At 35.6% G+C, this 20,084-nt stretch overlaps 1 protein-coding gene across 1 annotated transcript in view; it reads left to right on the top strand.

Moving 5' to 3' along the window:
• The window catches only part of Fbn2 (fibrillin 2), a 233,428-nt gene that overhangs the window by 11,076 nt on the left and 202,268 nt on the right, over positions 1-20,084 (top strand). The window contains exon 5 of the mRNA XM_046460170.2: positions 5,548-5,643. Coding sequence (XP_046316126.1) covers positions 5,548-5,643 — 96 coding nt within the window. The remainder of the gene's footprint in view (positions 1-5,547; positions 5,644-20,084) is intronic.

Raw genomic sequence — 20,084 nt, 5'->3', positions numbered from 1 at the left:
GAGTGGGGCAGAAAATTTCAACAAAATTTATTTTTTAATAAATAAATTGATTCTGCTTCTATATTTTCTTTGTACATTTAGGGATTTCCTCAATTTTATACAATGGATTCCAGTTTATAACCAGAAAAAAAAATTGTTTTAGGAACGCAATACTGATAAGGAAGCAGATTTGTAATTTTTTTTTTTTAATGCCTGTTGCAGACTTAGGAGATCCAGTTGTAACTTGTAGAGAGTTCAGTAGCCATACAAAAGACATGTTTATCCTTCTCAAAATTCAACCTTTGGCTCAATGGAAGAGAAAATGATATTTATTTGAGAATCCCAATGAGACAGCCTTGTCTCAACTGATACTTCAGAGTTGTTTCAGATCTATCCTGAAATTCAATATTTTCAGCCTGAATTCAGCTTATGAATTCATGGATCCTGGGTATCCATGAAATGTATTTCCTGACTGTTTTGCAGAACAAGCTCTGGTAGGCATGTCCCTTCTCTGCTTGTGAAACATAAAAGGGAAGCCAGGGAATAGAAAGTACTTTTCCTTCATGAAGAGTGCTTTGAGGACCTTTTGCCCCTGTGTAAAACCATGTCAGTGCTGCCACACTCTCCAATCAGATGAACATGTGTTCTCTGGATGTCTCATGGAATGAAGCTTCCCAAGTCTAATTTCATCTAGGGTCAGTAAAACACAGGTGCAAGCAAAATATGTACCTAGCAAAATTTATTAATAATCAAATATGATGGAAGTGTGATAACCAGTAGATAACAGCTCAAGAAATGGCTGAAGGATGACACTTTCTAAGTTGTCTAATATAGAAAAGGTGATACAATATTTAAAGTGAAGGAAGAGACACCAGTTTTCAGCTTGTGAATCCAGAAAAGCCCTGGAAATATGATATTTGCTAAAATAAGGATGACAAAAACATTTGAACTGCTTAGCTGCTTTCCCAGAAATGTAGAGAGCACTCTTTAGAAAGCATTCTTTCAATTTATTCAACAATGTGGAGTAACTGCTGTTCCCTGCCCCTTGCATGGTGCTGAGAGTGTGATAGTGAACAAGCACAGTGATGCCCTCGTAGAGAAGATGATTGACAAGTAAATGAAAAGGTAAACATCCAGTGCAAATTCAGGCAATGAGAGGGTCTAGGATAAGAAGGAAACAGGACAGAATGAGAGAGAGTTTGAGTCAGATTAGCAGTTCTCAGCTATTTTACATTGTGGATGTCTGAGAAGATGACATTTTACACATAGACCTGAGTCTGTGCATAGGGGAAAGCAAATTCAAGGGCTTGCAACAGAAATCAGACTCCAGGCATTTAGGAAGCAATGAGAAAACCCCCGTGGCTGGAATAAAGTGAGGACAAGGGATAATGGTAAGAGAGAAACTTAAGAGAAAGAGGTGTAGGGCCTCCGCGGTCAATGATGATTATACCCTGAATATGAGAAGCCACTAGTGCATTTTGAGTCGTCATGTGATGCAGTAATGTCATTTCCTGATTTGGGAATGACTGAATGGAGAGTGGGTTGGGTAAGGGGTAGTGGGGCTGAAGACGAGAGTTTGGCTTTGTATTTTTTGGTTGGAGAAGTTTGTTAGACTTCCAAGGGAATGGCAATCTCTCTGAATTCAGATCTTAGGACAGAGGTCAGAGATAGAGAGACACAAATTAGGAAGAGACTGATAATATTTCAATCTTGGGCCAAGGTGAGGATCACTAGAAAGTTGTTATAGACAGAGGAGGAGAGGGTGGAAGCTAGATCTCTTGAATCAGCCCTGCATCTTGAGGCCTGGAGGAGAAAGCAAAGCCAGCAAAGAGGAGTGAAAGAGTGAACCACAGGAAAGGAGGAAAGCTGGGAGGGGGACTCTGGGAAGAAAGGAAAAGGGGGGCACCCACAGTGAACAGTCAGTCACACTGTCCTGCCTCCAAGCCATGGACTTTTGTTTCTTTTTTAACATTCGAAAACATGTTTTAGAATGCTTTTCTTATGTGTTGTGTTGAAGTCACAACCATAATTTGAAATTGGACTTATGCCTCAGTGTTTGCACTCTGCAGAGTAGCACAGGAGTGTGTCTAATAAATACGAGTGCCTGTCACATCACCCTGCTCAGGAAGCGTCTGCTGATAGAGTGTTCTTTACATACCTGGCTTGTATAGTACTTAAATAGTGTCCTGATTCACAAGCTGATGTTGCTAAACAACACCCCTTCCCCCTCACTGAGATTGTGGCAGCAGCAGACCCTGAGCTCACATTTCCATCTCAGGGTCTTCTTCTCCCCAGCCTTCTTACTGCCATGTTAGGGTTAAGTGTTTTTTTTTTTTTTCTTTCTTTTTGTGGGTAGCCAGCATTCTTTTCCCAGAGGAAACTGTGGCATGTTCAATTTCTTTCCAACTCCAATCAAATGTAAATTACTATTTCCAATATGTTTTGTTAAAAAAAATGCTGTTTTATAAAATACCTTTTATTCTAACTCATTTGAAAGATGGAAATTCATGGGTTTTTTGTTTGGTTGTTTTTTTTTTTAGTTCTACTTCTAACTATTTCCTGCTTTTCTTCTTTTGCTGTTGCTCTTTCATCTTTCTCCTGGAGAACAAGTCTCCTTTTCATAGAAATAGTTGTTCTGTAGTTAAAAAAAGAAAAAAAAAAGGGAATTAATTGAGCATACAGAAGAACACCTACAGTACACAGCCACTGTACTGTTGGTTTGTCTTGTTTAATTTTATTTAGTTCTCACGCCATTTGTGAGGTAGCAGTGATTGTCCATGTTTTACAACAGGAAAGCTGAGAATCAGAAAATTGATGTGATGATGGGAGTTCTAGGAACAACAGAGCAGAACTTGTCTATCCACTACACTGATCTGCCTTGCAAAATAGTGGGCAAAGTGAAATTTTGTCAAGGTGCAGAATTTCATTGTGTTCCTACAGCATATTGAACACACGGATGGGAGTTTTAGAGCAAACAAACTCTGGTTCCTATGCTGGGAGAGCCTATTCTCACATGAGTGATGAGATTATAGCCAAATGACTGTATTAGTGGACCTCAACCTTTCTGTTCACAGGACCCTTATCAATATTTACAATATTCAAATTTAAAATGAAAAGTTTAAGAAATAGATATGTATTAATCATTTAAAAGTGATAATAAACCCATGTTACATGTTAACAAAAATATTTTTATGAACAATAGCTTGTTTTCCTAATTCCCAGAAAACAAATTTACCAAGAAAGAAAGCAAGGTCAGCCTAAACCAGAAAGTTGTTAAATTAGGTCTAACCTGTAATGGGCCAGATTTTTTCTGGGAGAAGCCCAAAGCTTACCAGCCATGCCCTCCTTCTTGGGATTTGGAAGCTCTGTCTTGAAAAACCCTGATGGAAGCCTGCCCTTCTTCCATTTCCCCATGTGAGTGTCTCCATCAGTGGCGGACATCTGCCTTTGCCTCATTCTGTTTTAAAGGTTACTAAGCGATGAGGGAATATGCCTGGATAGATGACCTGCAACTTGATAACATTCAAAGAAAATTCCACACGTTTTCATTAATCTCATTAGATTAGAGTTACCACTTTACAATTGGAATCTTCAAATCTTGGCAGTTACTTTTGTGGAACCACACTAATGTAGAATTTTCTGGTAGGTTTTGTTCTCTTTCACATTCCTATCCACCCCCATCTTTCTCACGCTCCTTGGGACCTTTAATCCCTTTCCCCTGTCTTTTATAATTACTCCTCTAATTTTCTTCCTGCCCCATGTTCCAAGGCAGTGATGAGTCGGAAGAGCCACAGTTGGGTCAGTCAGAGAAGGTGTGTTGTGGGGGAGATGAACTTGTGCAGAGGCATGCACAAGTGATCAAAGCATGACTGCAGACAAGCCACTGGCACAGAGACGCCTTACCATGAAGATACCTTTTGTTTCCCAGTGTGTTTTGGTCTTGCTCCCATCAGCAGCACAGAATGCTGTCTGTGCACTTTGCATGGTATAGGCAATCCCGTTCAGCAGTGCAGAGGAAGAATCAGCAGGATTACACTGCACTTTGGGTGTCACTGTGCTTGTTGGACTGTACATGTTGACATGTACTTCACTTGAAGTGCCCAATAAACATGTCTAGCCCCTCACTTCCTTTAAAACCAGTGTTCTTAAAGAGCATCATTTTTGGTACCCAGGTCATAAAATATATCCCTTGTTTTTTCTGTAATGGCAGAGTGTCTGTTCAACAGGGCAGGTGGACTCGGAGTCAAGCTCTTGGTCTCAGTAGAAGATGTGGTTCTTGAATTGAGCTGCCTTTCCTCAGTACGGAGGCAGGACTATGTGTCTTCAAGAGTGTCAGGTTGTGGGTCTTGGGGAGACTTTCTTATTCCAAGTCTAGGCTGCTGAGCTGAGTTACAACGCAGAACCTCGTCGTGAGGAGAAGGGAATCTGGTTGGCTTCCCCTGGGTCCACTGAGCCCCAAATCCTGGTCTCCCACATCACGATTATACAGGAGTGAAATGTGTGTGATGCACATCTGCCACCAATAAAGTTGGCCCTCTGTATCCCTGGATACATGGATCTATGGATTCAACCAACCACAAGTTAGAAAAAAAAATTTTTTTTTAAATTGTGCTGGTACTGAACATAGATTTCTCCCCTCCCCTTATTTGCTAAACAGTACAATATAAAACTATTTGTATAGCTTGTAAATTATATTACTATTACAAGTAACCTAGAGATGATTTAACGTGTATGGAATATGTGTAGGTGATGTGCAAATATTACACCACTTTATTGAAGGGGTTTGAATGTCCTTGAATGTTGGTATCAGTGTGGGGTTCTAGAACCAAACCCCCATAAACACCAAGGGACAATTGTACCTGCAATAATTGGGATGCGGTTTGATCTTGTGTAAAATAACCCATCATATTAACAGGATTTTCCTTTCTATTATTCTATGACCTGAATGCACTTTCTACAGATTGGTTACTTCTCCTGACGTTTTTATAGCTAAAGTTGATGGTAATTTCTCCTTTTCATGATAGTTTTGCCTTTCCTCCCTTTTGCTTTCTCCCTGGCTCCTTTCTCTGATTTTTTTTTTTTTTTTTTTTTTTGCTTTTCCCCTTTCATGTTGCATCCCTTTATTTTTCCACATCACATTTTGTCCTCCTTTTCTCTCTCCCTGCTCCCTGGAGACTGCCTTTTTTCCCACTTTTTCTCATATTTTATTTACTTTCTTATCTCTGAGAAGAATGATAACAGGGGTAGTAGAAGAAAAAAAATTAGGTCAAATAGTGATATTCTTACTCTGAGCATCAAGAACCAGCCAATCCTTGTGATTATGATTAAAAAATAAAAATCCTTTTTGCTAAATGCTTGCTTAACAATGAGAGTTACATGAATTATGCAGGGTTTTGCTTTAATATGCAGTTAGATGCGTTTACTTAACCGGATAAGGCCAATCGTGACTTGTGTTTTAGAGGCATGATTTCAAGGTGTGACCCTTTGCTGGCACCGTCACCACACTATTACACTGAGCCTGGGAATTTGCTTCTCTAATGAGCTGCTTCTTTGTGTTTTCATGTGCAGCTGTCTGTGAAAACGGGTGCCAGAATGGTGGGCGTTGTATCGGACCCAACCGTTGTGCTTGCGTTTATGGATTCACTGGTCCACAATGTGAAAGAGGTAAGAAGAGACAAGAAAAATGAGAACTTTTCTTTGAGGAAGTCTATTTTATTGTAAAATGTGTATGTTTTGTTATTCAGTGAAAATTCTTCCAGTGAAATGATATGATTGTGTCCATAACTTTGATTGTGTCCATAACGCCAACCGTATGATTGTGGGACCTAACTAAAAACAGCAGAAACATCTCAGTTTTTCCTCCAGGGTGACTTCAGTTGTGAGGCCAGCTCAGGGGCAGTAGCTGTAGGATGCTTTCAAGTGAGTGACTTATGGCAAATTCTAATCATGTCTTTAATTCATATTAGAGTACCTATTGAGAATATTACCTTTGTTTAAAAAAATAGTTCTGGGATGTTCTTGGCTACAAAACCTACAAAATCTGACACAAATTTGCCCTCATCAATAAGGAAATGTATTGCATTTCATAACTTAAAATTCAGAGTTCCTGGGCTTCAGGTAGAATGTGATCAAGGCTGTCCCTGTGTTACTCTTGTTCCCTTGGACTCTGTTCTCCTTTTTGTTTCAGTTTTACCCTTGTCTGGAGTTTTTTTTTTTTTTTTTTTTTTTTTTTTAAGATTGCCTTCAGCAGTTACTGAGGCAAGTTTTCTCAGTAATCATCTGTACAGAGAAAAGCTGTCCTGTAACCATGGGTCAGTAATAGCCAAGAGACATATTTCATGCTAATTGCCTTAAGCTTGGGATTTTTAAATGATCAAAGGCAAGCAATGGTTTTACTATGTTTGATGTAGACTTTTCAGGACCCATCTTTGCAACAGAGGATGATAAAAGCTTTCCCAAAGCCATCTGAGAGGGAAGGCTGAGTATATGAACACAGTAGGGTTTCCTTCGGGCAAAGGAATGGATGGTTGGAGGTATGCACCCAGCGCTGTCCACGATATCCATGTAGATGGTTAGTCAAGCCAGTGTGAAACCAGCTTACCATGATTTGAATAGCAATTCCATCTCATGACCTACTAGCTGCTGGAAATTATTAGTGACCTAATAATTATGTCCTGATGTATGTGTTACCATGGCACACCAAAGAAGTTAAACTTCATAAAATATAATAAATAGCTACTTAGCAATCAAGTAAAGATTAGAATGAGCTTAAACTAAAACAGATATGTAATCATTCATTATTACATATATCCTCAAATTTGTCTTCCCAAGGCTTATCACACCATCTAAAGTTATGTAGCACTTCATTGTGAAACTGCAGTATATGGAGTTATGTCAGTGAAATAAAACAGTAAGCAGAAATGATGGTTGACATATGTAGAGAGACTTCGAACTGCAGAGAAACCTTATTTTTAAAATTGTAGTCATTATTCTGACCAAAATTTCATCTCAGTATTCAGGTTAAATCTCGAGAAGAAATTGAGAAATTAGAATTATATGGTGAATTTGAAAAGTGAGAGGCGTGCAGCCTTTTAACCTACATTTGCACATATATACATATCAAGATATTTATATTATTCCTAACTTAATTGATATTTCTTGGGACTACAGTACATTCCACAAACGACAGAGTTTATAGTTAGAGCTTAGGATGAATTTAATGTCTTTACCAGATGTTTTTATTTGAGGAAGAAAAATTAATTATAAAATGTTAGCATAAAAAGATAAATTGTTCAGAATGGAATAAAACAAATTTATTAAATGATGTTAAGTTTATTTAAATGCCATAGGCAGGAGAGGAGTTACATTTAAAATTTCAAACATATTCATAACTTGTGGAGATGATGTTCATTTTTCTGAAAATTAATGTAAACTTTGCAGTGCTTTAATCCTGAAGCAGATTTCAAGGTCAATTCCTAATTGGCAGAGAAGTTGGGTAGCTAGTTTCAACTCAGAGGCTTCCAGGCATTACATCATTATTCTTCAACAGTTATTCATTCATTAGATTTGTTAGTTCTTACTGAATTTATGGGAATCCAATAAAGGCTTACATGCATTTTACATGCACAGTAGCATGTTTTTAGAAGAAATTATAAAACTAATTAGTTAATGAATTGACCTTAAGGATATTTTTTTTAAAATATGTGTTTGTTTCTTAAGTCTTTTTAAGTGCTGCCCTTCAGATGAAAGTTCTAAAACTTCATTTCTTCCAAAAGATGCAGTTAGTAACTTCCACACTTAGATCACAGTAGTGAACCTTAACATATTTAAGAGAAAAATTCAGTTCAGTGTTGTTTTTTTTTAGAGAGAGAGAGAGAATTTTTTAATATTTATTTTTCAGTTTTTGGTGGACACAACATCTTTATTTTATTTTTATGTGGTGCTGAGGATCGAACCCAGAGCCCCACGCATGCTAGGCGAGCGCGTCACCACTTGAGCCACATCCCCAGCCCCAGTTCAGTGCTTTTAATGTGTAGCAGCTAATTCCATTCAAGTTCATAATGATTCTTAAGAAATATTGTATCTACATAAATACAAAAGAATACTCATTTATGGTGAGGTTACTGAGTAGGCTCATGTGCCATGTTAACATTTAGCATTCATTTATTTTAATTACTGAATTTCAAAATACATATTCTTTATTTTCTAAGGAAAAGGGGAGCTTTATAAAACTAGGGCTATCTTCCCTCTGAAATGTAGAATACATGTAATTTTCCCTTAAACTGGCCTCTTGGGATCAGTTCTATGATAAAGCATGGCTGCTTTTCAGGCTATCTGGGTTCTGGCAGACTGGTTTCCGGGATGGAGACAGAGGCTGAGTAGTAACTAATGACTGGCATGATTATGGTATTTAACTCAAGTCTTGGAGCTGGGTAAGCTGAGCCTCTTTGGAGTTCCCTTCTCACTCTTGCTGATATACACAATGACCTTTTATACTAAAAAAAAAAAAAAAAAGTTCTTGTGGCCACATGCTGATTATAAAATGCAAACAACTCAGCTACATCCAAAGCACATGAAAGTATTCAATTCTTCTTACTTCTTTCTCCAAACACATGGTGTTTGGGGAAAAAATGAATTTCATATAGATCTGAGAATGAGTAGAAATACAATCATGATTATATAGCAAGATTAAATTTTTCCCCTAATACTTAACATGTACCTCAGTATTTTATCAACAAAAACTTGGAGGGGCAGGCAGACAATAAGTGAGTTTACCTAAGGGATTTCTGGACGAAATAAATTGACTATTTGATTACTAATGTGACCTTCTTAGAATCCTTTTTTCAAACTTCTCTGACTTAAATGATGGTTGAACTTTTAGTTCATACTTGAATTTTCCTTGAAGCTTCCATAAAACATGTTATAAATATGTCCTAGACTCTTTTATTAGTTACACACAAATTAACACTACAAGTTGTTTTTATCATGTAAATATATCTTCCTTAGTGTGGAAATTCTGTAATGTTTCGACTGATACCTAGTGGCATTTCCTTTAAAATGTACATCTTTCAGTGAAAAGAACCTTTAAAAAAGTGGACTAAAAAATTACATTTTGATCTATTGACATTTTAATTTTTCTTTTGTTAATCTGCATCTGCAACAAAGGAAATTATAAGATCAAATTGAAAAAGTTAGAGTTTATAAAATCTAAACTTTCAGACTTTTAGGTAAAATGATAAGGGATTGATTTTATTTTGGAGCAATTTTATGATTTTCACAAAATCATCCAGGTATGGAGACCGATGGGTGAACTCAATGTCTAAAAGTGTCCTGAGAAGGGAACACAAGGGTCTCAAGAGACCTCCAGTCACTGGACACTCACTCTATCATGCAGCAGGTTTATTGTCAGTCTTGTTTGTTGGAGATCTGCATCATGATGATGTTGCCCAGTCTTGGAATTTAACAGATGCACATAGCACCTGCCTCCTTATCTAATTCGATAGCAACATCATGATAGCAACCTCTCTAAAATAAGTCATTTACAATCTACCACTTAGGGTGTGTGATGGCAGCTGGAAGTCCCATTACAAAGTTTAAATGATGCAACATATTCTTGCTCATCCATCCACATTTCAGAAGGTAAACCCACCACTCACCCTACTCGGGTGGAATCCAGATTCTCTAAGAACAGAAGTGGACAAGGGCAAATTGGGGTTTTCCTAAATGATGTGAATCATGTAGACCATAATGGGAATTATGTTTAGAAATAATTGATTCAGAAATTTTCATAAATAACTTGTTATATTAATTCTATGGACTTGGAATTTATTATAGAGTATGGAGGGAGAGTTTGTACAGCTTAGGGATATTCCAATAACAGAGCAGATCAGTAGAATGAAAATATGGTGAAGAGAACAAGCTGGGCTTGTGAAGAATTCTGTACAATAGATTTTAATACCTTCAAGAAATGTGTAAGTAATATTTTAATAAAAACTTTCATTATAATTGCCTTATTTGAAAGTAGTACATGTTTATTTTAAATTAATTTAGAAAATAAGTCAAAAAGAGAAAATGCAGTTATTCATAAATCCTCCACTCAGGATCATTATGGACATTTTGGAGAATATTCTGTTTATTCTACTGAATGTATAATGTTTACAAAAAATGAGATCTTTCTTATTTGAATTCTACTTTTTAAAAGTAATATGAAGTTACATCTTGCTTCTCCTTTTGTGTTGTTAAATGTGTATGCATTGTAATGGTGTGCTTCATACTGTAATAATGAAGAATCTGCATACTTTGCAACAACCTTATCAGGGTTATAAAGATATCTGCTCAGTCTCACAGATGAGGAGGATTTGCCCAGGTCAAACTTCTAGCACTGAGGATATGAAAAGAAGAGTAAAATATTAGGCAGTCTTATTCAAGATCTTAATTACTGTATCACTGTTGTCTGAGAGAGTTAAATTTCCTATGATTTGACATTTACAGTCATTTCCAAGTTTTCTTTTTTGTTTTGTTTGTTGTTTAGCTATGTGCAATCAAATTTTCTGTAGATAATCTGTGCACTGGGTTGTATACTCAGAATACAACCTAGAAATGTAATTTCTGAGTCATTGGGTATATGGAAATTTAGAATCTTAGATACGTTCTGTTCATTTTCCTCTAGAAAGACTTTTATGATTTGTTCCTTTGGTATCATGCTTAGAAAGTTCTTCTCTATTCCCAAATACTATAAACATCTGTAGTTTTTCCTAGTGCTTATAATATTCTAATATTTTATTTCCATTTACCTTTATAACAATAAATTAGAATACACAAAAGGAGCTAAACTAAACTTTTTATAGATATTTAATACTTATTCACCCAATATTTGTTAAGTAATTATTAAATATTAAGTTAGGTACTTGGAGCTTGAGGCATAAAGAAAAATAATATATATTCCCTGTTGATGAGAAGCAAATTTAAAGACCAGAATTCATCATCTATTTTAAACATGAAGGTGCAAACAGACATAGTAAATACCATAATGGAAACAGAAACAAGCAGAGATCTTAGATATGCTTCCTTAGGATGGAGTAGAACAATCTTCTTATCAGTTAAATGAATGTAGAATGAAACAAAAGACATAGTTCATAGAGAAACAGTGTCAAACTAATTCCTGTATTGATATTATAAGATGTATTATGACTGAATCTTATGCTAACGTTATTTAAATTCCATAATTAATTACCAATTACTGTAGTCACTAAGACAGTATTTATTTAATAGAAATAAAATGTCTCCATTTACTTTGCACTCTGAAGATTTAATACAATGAAAGATTTAGTAGAATGGAAGTTACAAGGAACAGTGAGAGATATTACCAGTTACAAATGTCAAGCTCCCATGTGCCCACGAGCGCGCACACATTTCTGCACTTGTGAGGCCGTTAAGAACATTTTATAACCTTGCACTCTCTAAGCTAAACTTAGCCTTAAATGGGCATCAGAGAAGCACCAGAAGATTTGTGGGAACTTAACTTTTTGGCACTAGCTCAGATGACATCCTTATCTTGAATGCCATTAAGAAGACAAGGGAAAGAAAATGAGAGAAGGAAAAGCAGACAGTGGAGTGGAGGAAAAAGAGAAGAAAACAAAGGTTGATAAAACAAAGAGAGACAGACAGACAGTGCTAAACCAGGAGTGAGGACAGGGAGGTTTTGTTGTATGAGGGGAGTGCTTAACTTTAGGAGGAAATCAGTTTCTTTTTTTTTTTTTAAGTTTTTATTTTTTTTTATTGGTTGTTCAAAACATTACAAAGCTCTTGACATATCATATTTCATGCATTAGATTCAAGTTGGTTATGAACTCCCAATTTTACCCCAAATACAGATTGCAGAATCACATCGGTTATACATCCACATTTTTACATAATGCCCTATTAGTAATCAGTTTCTTGATTGATCCAAGGCTTCCCCTTCTCAGTCCTTGGTTTAAGCCACTCAGTGTAGCTCTTCAGGGTAAGACTGAATATTTTAGCAGCCCATTAGAGTATGATTTTTTTTCTTCCTTTGAACAAAAGTAATGAGTATTTTCATTTATTCCATTATAAATGTGTGTTTGCATATTATGTATGTATGAATATAAATATATCTATCTATATGTCCTTGTTTTGGATTCATCTACCTAGAGGTAGAAAAACATGCAATATAAAATAAAAAATATTTAAATATTTTATGTTCATGAAACTCCCCAAATATTTTCCTATTTACCTATTTAAATGTCATAGGTATTAGAGGTTAACTTCTATGGAAACTAGGCCAAACTAACACACACACACACACATGCAAGTATAATGAAATGCTATATACTATTTAGTTGAAAGTAATTCAATAAATGTATTATATAATATATACCATATATTTCAAAAATCCCAAACATTATAAATTCCTCAAGAATACCAGTTTTCAGGAGTTTCGGGTAAAGAATTATGGCCCTGTAATCACCTCATAGGTCACTGAGAGGGTCACAAGCAGTAATGTGTTTAGCACCCGACACATAATAAGCAGTGTGCCTGCCACAGGGTAGGCTTCCACTAAGTGTTATTTGTTGTGATATAGTCAAAATCAGAGCTTAATATTAAGATCTGTGTGATCATGAAATCATGATTACCCTCTCTAACACCTAATTTGTACACAGATAATATATATGTGTTATGTTAAAATTTGAATTATTTTTAGTGAGAATTAAATAATAATAGTACAGTGCCTTGCGCCCAGTGAGTGAGAATTGGTGATGCTAATATCTTTGGAAAAGCACTCCCCATTTATCAGAAGGATAGATGTGATGGTTGGCTGTTCAAAATCAAATATTCAAAAATGTAAGAAAGAAGGGTTTTGTGAACTGAGTCATAGAAGCAAAATTGAAAGCTGTTACTATTTTTTTCTTTCATGATCATGATGACTAAAATGTACGTAGCTTAAGAAGTTCTAAGTTATTTGCAAATCAACCCATTTCAGAAGTGGAAGATTTCTTGGGTCATTTCTTAACATCAAAATAAATGCAGGCTTCTTTTTTTTGAATGTCTTGGACACTGTGAAGAGTAAATTGTATAGTCTGCTGTTTTCTGTTTTGTTTTGGCCAACTCTCAGTGGAAGGGAAGCTAGTGCAATACTATTAACCTGGACAAAGAGCTTTGGGTTTTATCTTTTTATCTCTTCTTTAATTTCTGTAGTAGCAGAGTTTCTTCCACATCTCTCCATATTATATTGAAATGCTGATCATAAGCAGTGATCTGCCTCAAAGCTCTTGTTCATTTCTCATCTTCATGTAGATTTCCTTATTGAAACTGAGTCTCATGTGATCCAGGGGCCCCTCTATGGTATTAGTAGTTTTTTGCTGTTCCATGTCATCCACCATGTTTCAAATCTTGTGTCTTTTCTCCTAAAGTTGTTTTTGTTAAGAGTTGAGGGACTTGGACTAAATTGGATATTTTAAGAGGAGCTTCCATTCCCGATATGAGAACTAAATGAGAAATAAAGTGCTTTCCCAGCATCTGGAACAGGGTGAAATGCTCAGTAAAAGGTAAGCCAAAATCATAAAAAATAAATAAATTCAGGAAATAATATGCTGTGTTAGATAAAATTATCTTGGTGGTGGGGGAGAGATTATCTCAGGATCACTGGGACTATTTCAATTCAGGGTTCATGAGTTGTAAACGATGTCAGTTTTATTGTTTTCACTTTTGTGGAGTTTTTGGGAGCAATATGGGTTTACCAAAAATTATCATCTATCATTTTCACTACCTTACTTGTTATGCAGTTAAATTACTAGAATCTGCTCGTCCTGTTCTGACGTTTTTATCCTCTCAGTAGTTCCCATTTAACTGACCTCTCTGATGTGTCTTAGTCAGCCCCTTCCTGATGCACAAGGTATAGTTCTTAGCATTGTACTGTGTAACTGTATTTGTAGAGTAAATTTCACACAAGACTTGCCTATTGCTAGACCTAATAGAAGAAGTAGTCAGCGGGGTCTTTGAACAATTCAGAGATAAGTTCTTCTGTGAAGCCCTCCCCACCCCCACTTTACTCATCTGGCAAAAGTTAGGCATACTCCCCTTTTATTTTCTTCATCATATATTCCATTCCTTTAGAATATCTCTCTTCATTTTTGTGATATGACTGCTTATATATTTGGCTGGGAACTCCATGAGAGAGCAATTGCCTTTGTGCATCCTGTACTCCACATGGTGCCACGCCATGGAAGCCATGCCATACATACAGATGGTGCACGTAGGGACTCCACTGAGAAGAATCAAGATTTAAAAAAATGGTGCAATAATAGTAAAGGTCCTTGAGTGTTCATGCAGGCTATTCATCAAGTATGGCCATAATGCACAGTTACTAAGAAGGAAGAGTAGAGGACAAGGCTGGAAAAATAAACTTGGACCTTCACGTACAAAAGTCTAGAACGTCATAATCAAGAGGCTGCCCTCTCTTCAGTCTGCATTGGGGAGAGGTACTGTGAATGACTTCTGGACTTCAAAATAGTTGTCTACAGGGGTGAATTGGGATTGACAAGACAGAATGGAAAGCTGAAGGTAGAGAGACCACTTCAGGGAATTCATTTATGTCACTGGAGCTTAACAGTGCATATTAAGTTTGTATGATATATTCAATGAGATTATAATTTATATGTGAGTAAATTTGATTATTAGCATAAATGCAAAAAATGGAAAACTATGCAATATTGACAAATAACAGTGAGTATTTACTATGATGAATGCTTCAGATTAATTCTTATACCAAACCAATGGTAGCATTTTTTAAAAATATCACATTACACATAAGAAATTTGGGCAATAAGGAAGTTAAGCATTCAGCTAACAAATGAAGACAGTAGGATTTGAACACAGGAGGTATATCCTCAGAATCATATACTTAACCACAATCCCAAATGAAACAATACAGCAAAATAATGTATTTACTTTGTTTCAAACAACATTGTGCCAGTTGTTCAGTATAAATCAGAATAACTGAAGGAAAAGGCTGACTTGCTTGTTTTGAATTCTGTTGTTAGCTTGCATAGATAAATCTTTTTATTATGTAAATTTCAGATTTATCCCCCACATTCATACATCTAGAATTTGTTTTAATATGTGATCTGAAATATTTATTCAAAACTAATAATATTTAAAACAAAATTGTCATTTCCATTTCCAGTTAAGATAGACTAACAAAAACCAGATTAACTCTCTTGCCTGAAAAGACAGAAAAACAGGACAAAATATATGAAGCAACAGGTTTTTTGTTTTGTTGTGGTGGTGGTTGTTTGGTACTGGGGATTGAACCCAGGGGTGCTTAAGCACTGAGCCACATCTCCAGCCCATTTGACTAACTTTTTATTTTAGGACAGGATCTCATTAAGTTTCTTATGGCCTCACTCATTTGCTGAGGTTGGCTTTGAACTTGGCATCCTTCTGCCTCAGCCTCCCAAGCCATGGGATAATAGTTTTTAATATATTGGACACCAAGCAACAAAGGAGAGTAATCCCTGAGAGGAAGGAGACCAATGATGTGAACTATTTTGCTTTTACAGCTTGCTGCTAGAGAGTTTTCCAGGTTGCACTATAGTGAGAACCCAGACACAGTTTTAACAGCTCTCCCAAGTTGAGAAGATGGAGCTAAGGCTCTTGGGAGAACGTGGTGGCTAAAGATCTCAGGGAAGAATTCTCGAGAGCAGTCAGGAGTAGGTAGAGGACCAGGTATAATATACAGAGGGTCTCTCTCAAGTTATCTGCAGAACTCTGCACTTGCATGTGAGGAACCAATCTGAAGCTGAGGAAGAAACTACCCCAAAGAACTAGAAGGACCAGTCCTCTGAGTGTACACAAGTCTGAATACTATTTTTTCTTCACACCAAACTGGAGAATCACATAATTTGTGAAGCATTGGTTTGAACAAATTAGAATAAATAATTTAATAAAAAAATAAAAATAAAGAAAAAAAGAGAAAATACAGTGTTGTATGGGGGTATGTAAAAGATATGGTGATAAAATAGATTTTAAAAATAGCACAAATGCTGAAGATTCTTACACTGTTTGTAAAATAGTATTATTACCTGAAGATTGACTCTGGTAAGTGGAAGGCATGTATACCAAATTCTAGAGCAACCCCTAAAAAATACAGAATTATAACTAAAAAGCCAACAAAATGTGATAAAATGAAATAACAAATTGAAAGAAGGCAGCAAAAGAATATAAAGAGAACTAGTAATATATAATAAGAAAATAAATAGAAATTGTAGATTTCAGCCTAGCCCTACTGATAATGACATCAAAGGTAAATGGTCTCAACATTCTAATGAAAAGGCATAGTTTGTTAAATAGGATAAAAAAGCAAGATCCAGTTGTGTGCTGCCTATAATATATCAATTGTAAGTGAAATACACTGTAGATTAAAATTAAAAGGTGGAAAAGAGAAATAACTGCCTAATTCTAATTAAAAGGAGGATGGAGTGGCCAGATTAATAACAGAGTAGACTTCAGAGTAGTGAATAAAATCTGGCATAAAGAAGGTCATTTTATTATGATAAAGCAGATGCAACAATTCTGACTATTCACTTAACCTAAATAAAGCTTAAAAATGCACAGAGTAAAAATCAAGCTATAAGAAGGAATAGACCAATCACAATTATGGATATTTTGGGACCCTATCCTTAAGAATTGATAGAAGTAGACAAAAAGTCAATAAAGTTGTAGAAACAGATCTACTTGACCTGTTTGACCAATTCTTTGGAAACTTTTCTAGAAAATTGGAAAGAAGTTAAAACTTATCAACTCATTCTATAAGACCAAATGACCTTGATACCAAAAACCAGAAAGACATTTCAAGAAAAAATGCAAATAATGCTCACGATGCAACATTTTTCAACAAAATTTTATCAAAATGAATCAACCATGTTAGAATCATAATATGGCTAGGCTCAGTGGCACATGCCTCTAATCTCAGTGGCTTGGGAGGCTGAGGCAGGTGGATCAAGAATTCAAAGCCAGACTCAGCAAAAGTGTGGCACTAAGCAACTCAGTGAGACCCTGTCTCTAAATAAAATACAAAATATGTCTAGTGTTGTGGCTCAGTGGTCGAGTACCCCTGAGTTCAATCACTAGTACCTCCCCAAAGAAAACCCAAACAAAAAATCGTAATACATTTTAACTTATTGTGGTTTGTCCCATGACATTAAAAAATCAGTGTAATTTTGAATTATAACTAATTAAAATAATTAAGTGATCATTCAAATCAATACAGAAAAAGCATTTGACAAAATACGAAAATCTATTATTCAGTCAACAAACTAGGGAATAAAAGAAAACTTTCTCAGCATGACAAAAGAGCATTTCTGAAAGACCTGTAACCAACATCACTCTCCATGATGAAAAGTTGATTGCTTTCTCCTTAATATCAGATTGCTATCTCCTTAATATAGTCACTCACCACTGTTATTGAACATTGCACTCTGCATCTAATTAGGCAATAAGATGACAAAAAGAAATAAGAGTGAAAACATATTGGAAAGAAAGAAGTGAAATTGTCTTACTTGCAGCTGACATTTTTTTTCTATGTAGGAAATCTGATGGTCTTTGTAAAATAATTAGAACAAATAAGTTGATTTGACTGGGTGGTAAAATACAAGTGCAGTGCAGGATATCTGTTGTGTTTTTGTATAGCAGTGATCAGTCTAAGAATTGTGAAATTCTTGGGGATCATTCTGACAAAAGATAAGCAAGGCCCATGTGCTGAAAACTACATTTTTTTTTTTTTTTTATTTTTTTGGTGTCAGGGATTGAACTCAGGAGCACTCGACCACTGAGCCACATCCCCAGCCCTATATTTTGTATTTTATTTAGAGGCAGGGTCTCACTGAGTTGCTTAGTGCCTCACTTTTGCTGAGGCTGGCTTTGAACTCTCTATCCTCCTGCCTCAGCCTCCTGAGGTGCTGGGATTACAGGTGTGTGCCACCACACCTGGCTGAAAACTACAGAATTTTGCTGAGCAAAATGAAGAAGACCTAATAAATGGAGATATGTATTTTGTACAATGGTTGGAAGCCTGAATTTTGCCTATTCTTCCCAATGACTCACCATCCTCCTTAACAAAATCACAGCAAAGTTTTGGAGAAATTGATGTAAAATGAAAATTTAGAGGATCTAGAGTAGCCAAAGTAGATTTGAAAAAGAACAAAATTGAAGGATTTACACTACCTGATTTAAAGACTTATTATCAAGCTTTAGTAACCCTGAGAGTTTGGCATAAAGATAGACAAGTGAGAGGTGGGAGGGAAAGGGAGAGAGAAGGGAAAATGCATGGAAATGGAAGGAGACCCTCAGAGTTATACAAAAGTACATACAAGAGGAAGTGAGGGGAAGGGGAAAAATAATATAAGGGGGACAAATGAATGTCAGTAGAGGGAGCAGAGAGAGAAGAGGGGAGGGGAGGGGAGGGGAGGGGAGGGGGATAGTAGAGGATAGGAAAGGCAGCAGAATACAACAGACACTAGTATGGCAATATGTAAATCAATGGATGTGTAACTGATGTGATTCTGCAATCTGTATATGGGGTAAAAATGGGAGCTCATAACCCACTTGAATCAAATTGTGAAATATGATATATCAAGAACTATGTAATGTTTTGAACAGCCAACAATAAGATAGACAAGTAAATAGAGAGCCCAGAAAGCAACCATATATATATATATATATATATATATATATATATATATATATATATATATATATATATATATGAACCACCAATTACCAATAGATGCATAAAGGTAATTCAGTGAATTATATAATGATCTGTGGCTAACTTAGAAGACCTTTATGATCTTGGTTTAGACAGAGATCATTACATATTATACCAAAAACATGACCACATTAAAATATTGATAAACTGTATTTTATCAAAATGAAAAATATCTGGTCTTTGAAAGGTATCGCTAAGAGACTAAAAGGCTAGGCATGTACCTCATTGGTAAAGTGCTTGCCTTGTTTGCATGAAGGCCTGGGTTTGAACCCTAGCACTGGAAAAAAAAAAGTCGAGCAATGAACTTGTGAAAATATTTGCAATATATACATCTGATTTAGGATTTGTATTTAGTATATAAAGAAATATCAAAAATCAGTAATTAAAAAACACACCACCCAGTTAAAAACAGGCACAGATTTATACAAACACTTCACCAAAGAAGATAGATAAATGGCAAATAAGTGCATAAAAATGTGTTCAACATCATTAGGCATTACAAAAATGCAAATTAAAATCACCATGTGATACCACCATAATGACAGCGGACATTTCTGGTAAGAATGTAAATAATATAACCACTTTGAAAAACAGTTTTTTCTGTTTCTTAAAAAAAGCTAAATAATTACACTGCTTTTTATTTTTCTAGTTATTGCTTTATGAAAGCATATGTTTGTACAAGAGCTTGTGCTCAAGTGTTCTTGGCATCTTTATTTGTAATAGCCTTAAACTGTCAACCCAAATGTCTATCAGAAGGCAGATGGATAGACAAATCAGATGTTCATACAAATGGAATACTTCTTGCTCATAAAAAGTAATGAAATATTCATGCAATAATAATTGCATGCAGTATGGAAGACCTTCAAAATATTTGTACTGAATGAAAATAGTAGATAAAAAGAATACATATACTATGATTTCAATTTTGTGAAATTCTATATAATTCAAATTACTATATTATGAGGACTGGTGAATCAGTGGTTGTGTAGGGGTGGAAAAGTATGGACAGGCAGCAAAGAGCAGTTACAAAGTGTCAATTGGATATTTTGGGGGGTGATGAATATTCTTTATTTAGGTTGTAGTGATGGTTTAATGGGTTTATAAATATACAAAAATGCCATATACTTTAATTATGTGCACTTTATTGTATTGACAGTTGTACCTCAGTAGAGCTCTTAAAAATTGAATAATGAAATTTTCCCCACTTTTTGTGAAAGTTGATTTAGGTTTTCGGATTACTGCTCCTGACCATATGTTTTTATCTGCTCAAGAAAACAAAACAACATCATCAACAACAACAAAAACTTTGCATGCTGGCTAA

Source organism: Marmota monax, unplaced genomic scaffold (genome assembly GCF_021218885.2).
Source record: "Marmota monax isolate L192 unplaced genomic scaffold, Marmota_monax_Labrador192_F-V1.1 WCK01_AAM20220418_F8-fsc00006, whole genome shotgun sequence".
NCBI lineage: Eukaryota > Metazoa > Chordata > Mammalia > Rodentia > Sciuridae > Marmota > Marmota monax.
The sequence above is the reverse complement of the archived record's forward strand: the minus strand, read 5'-3'. Positions and strand labels throughout refer to the sequence as shown.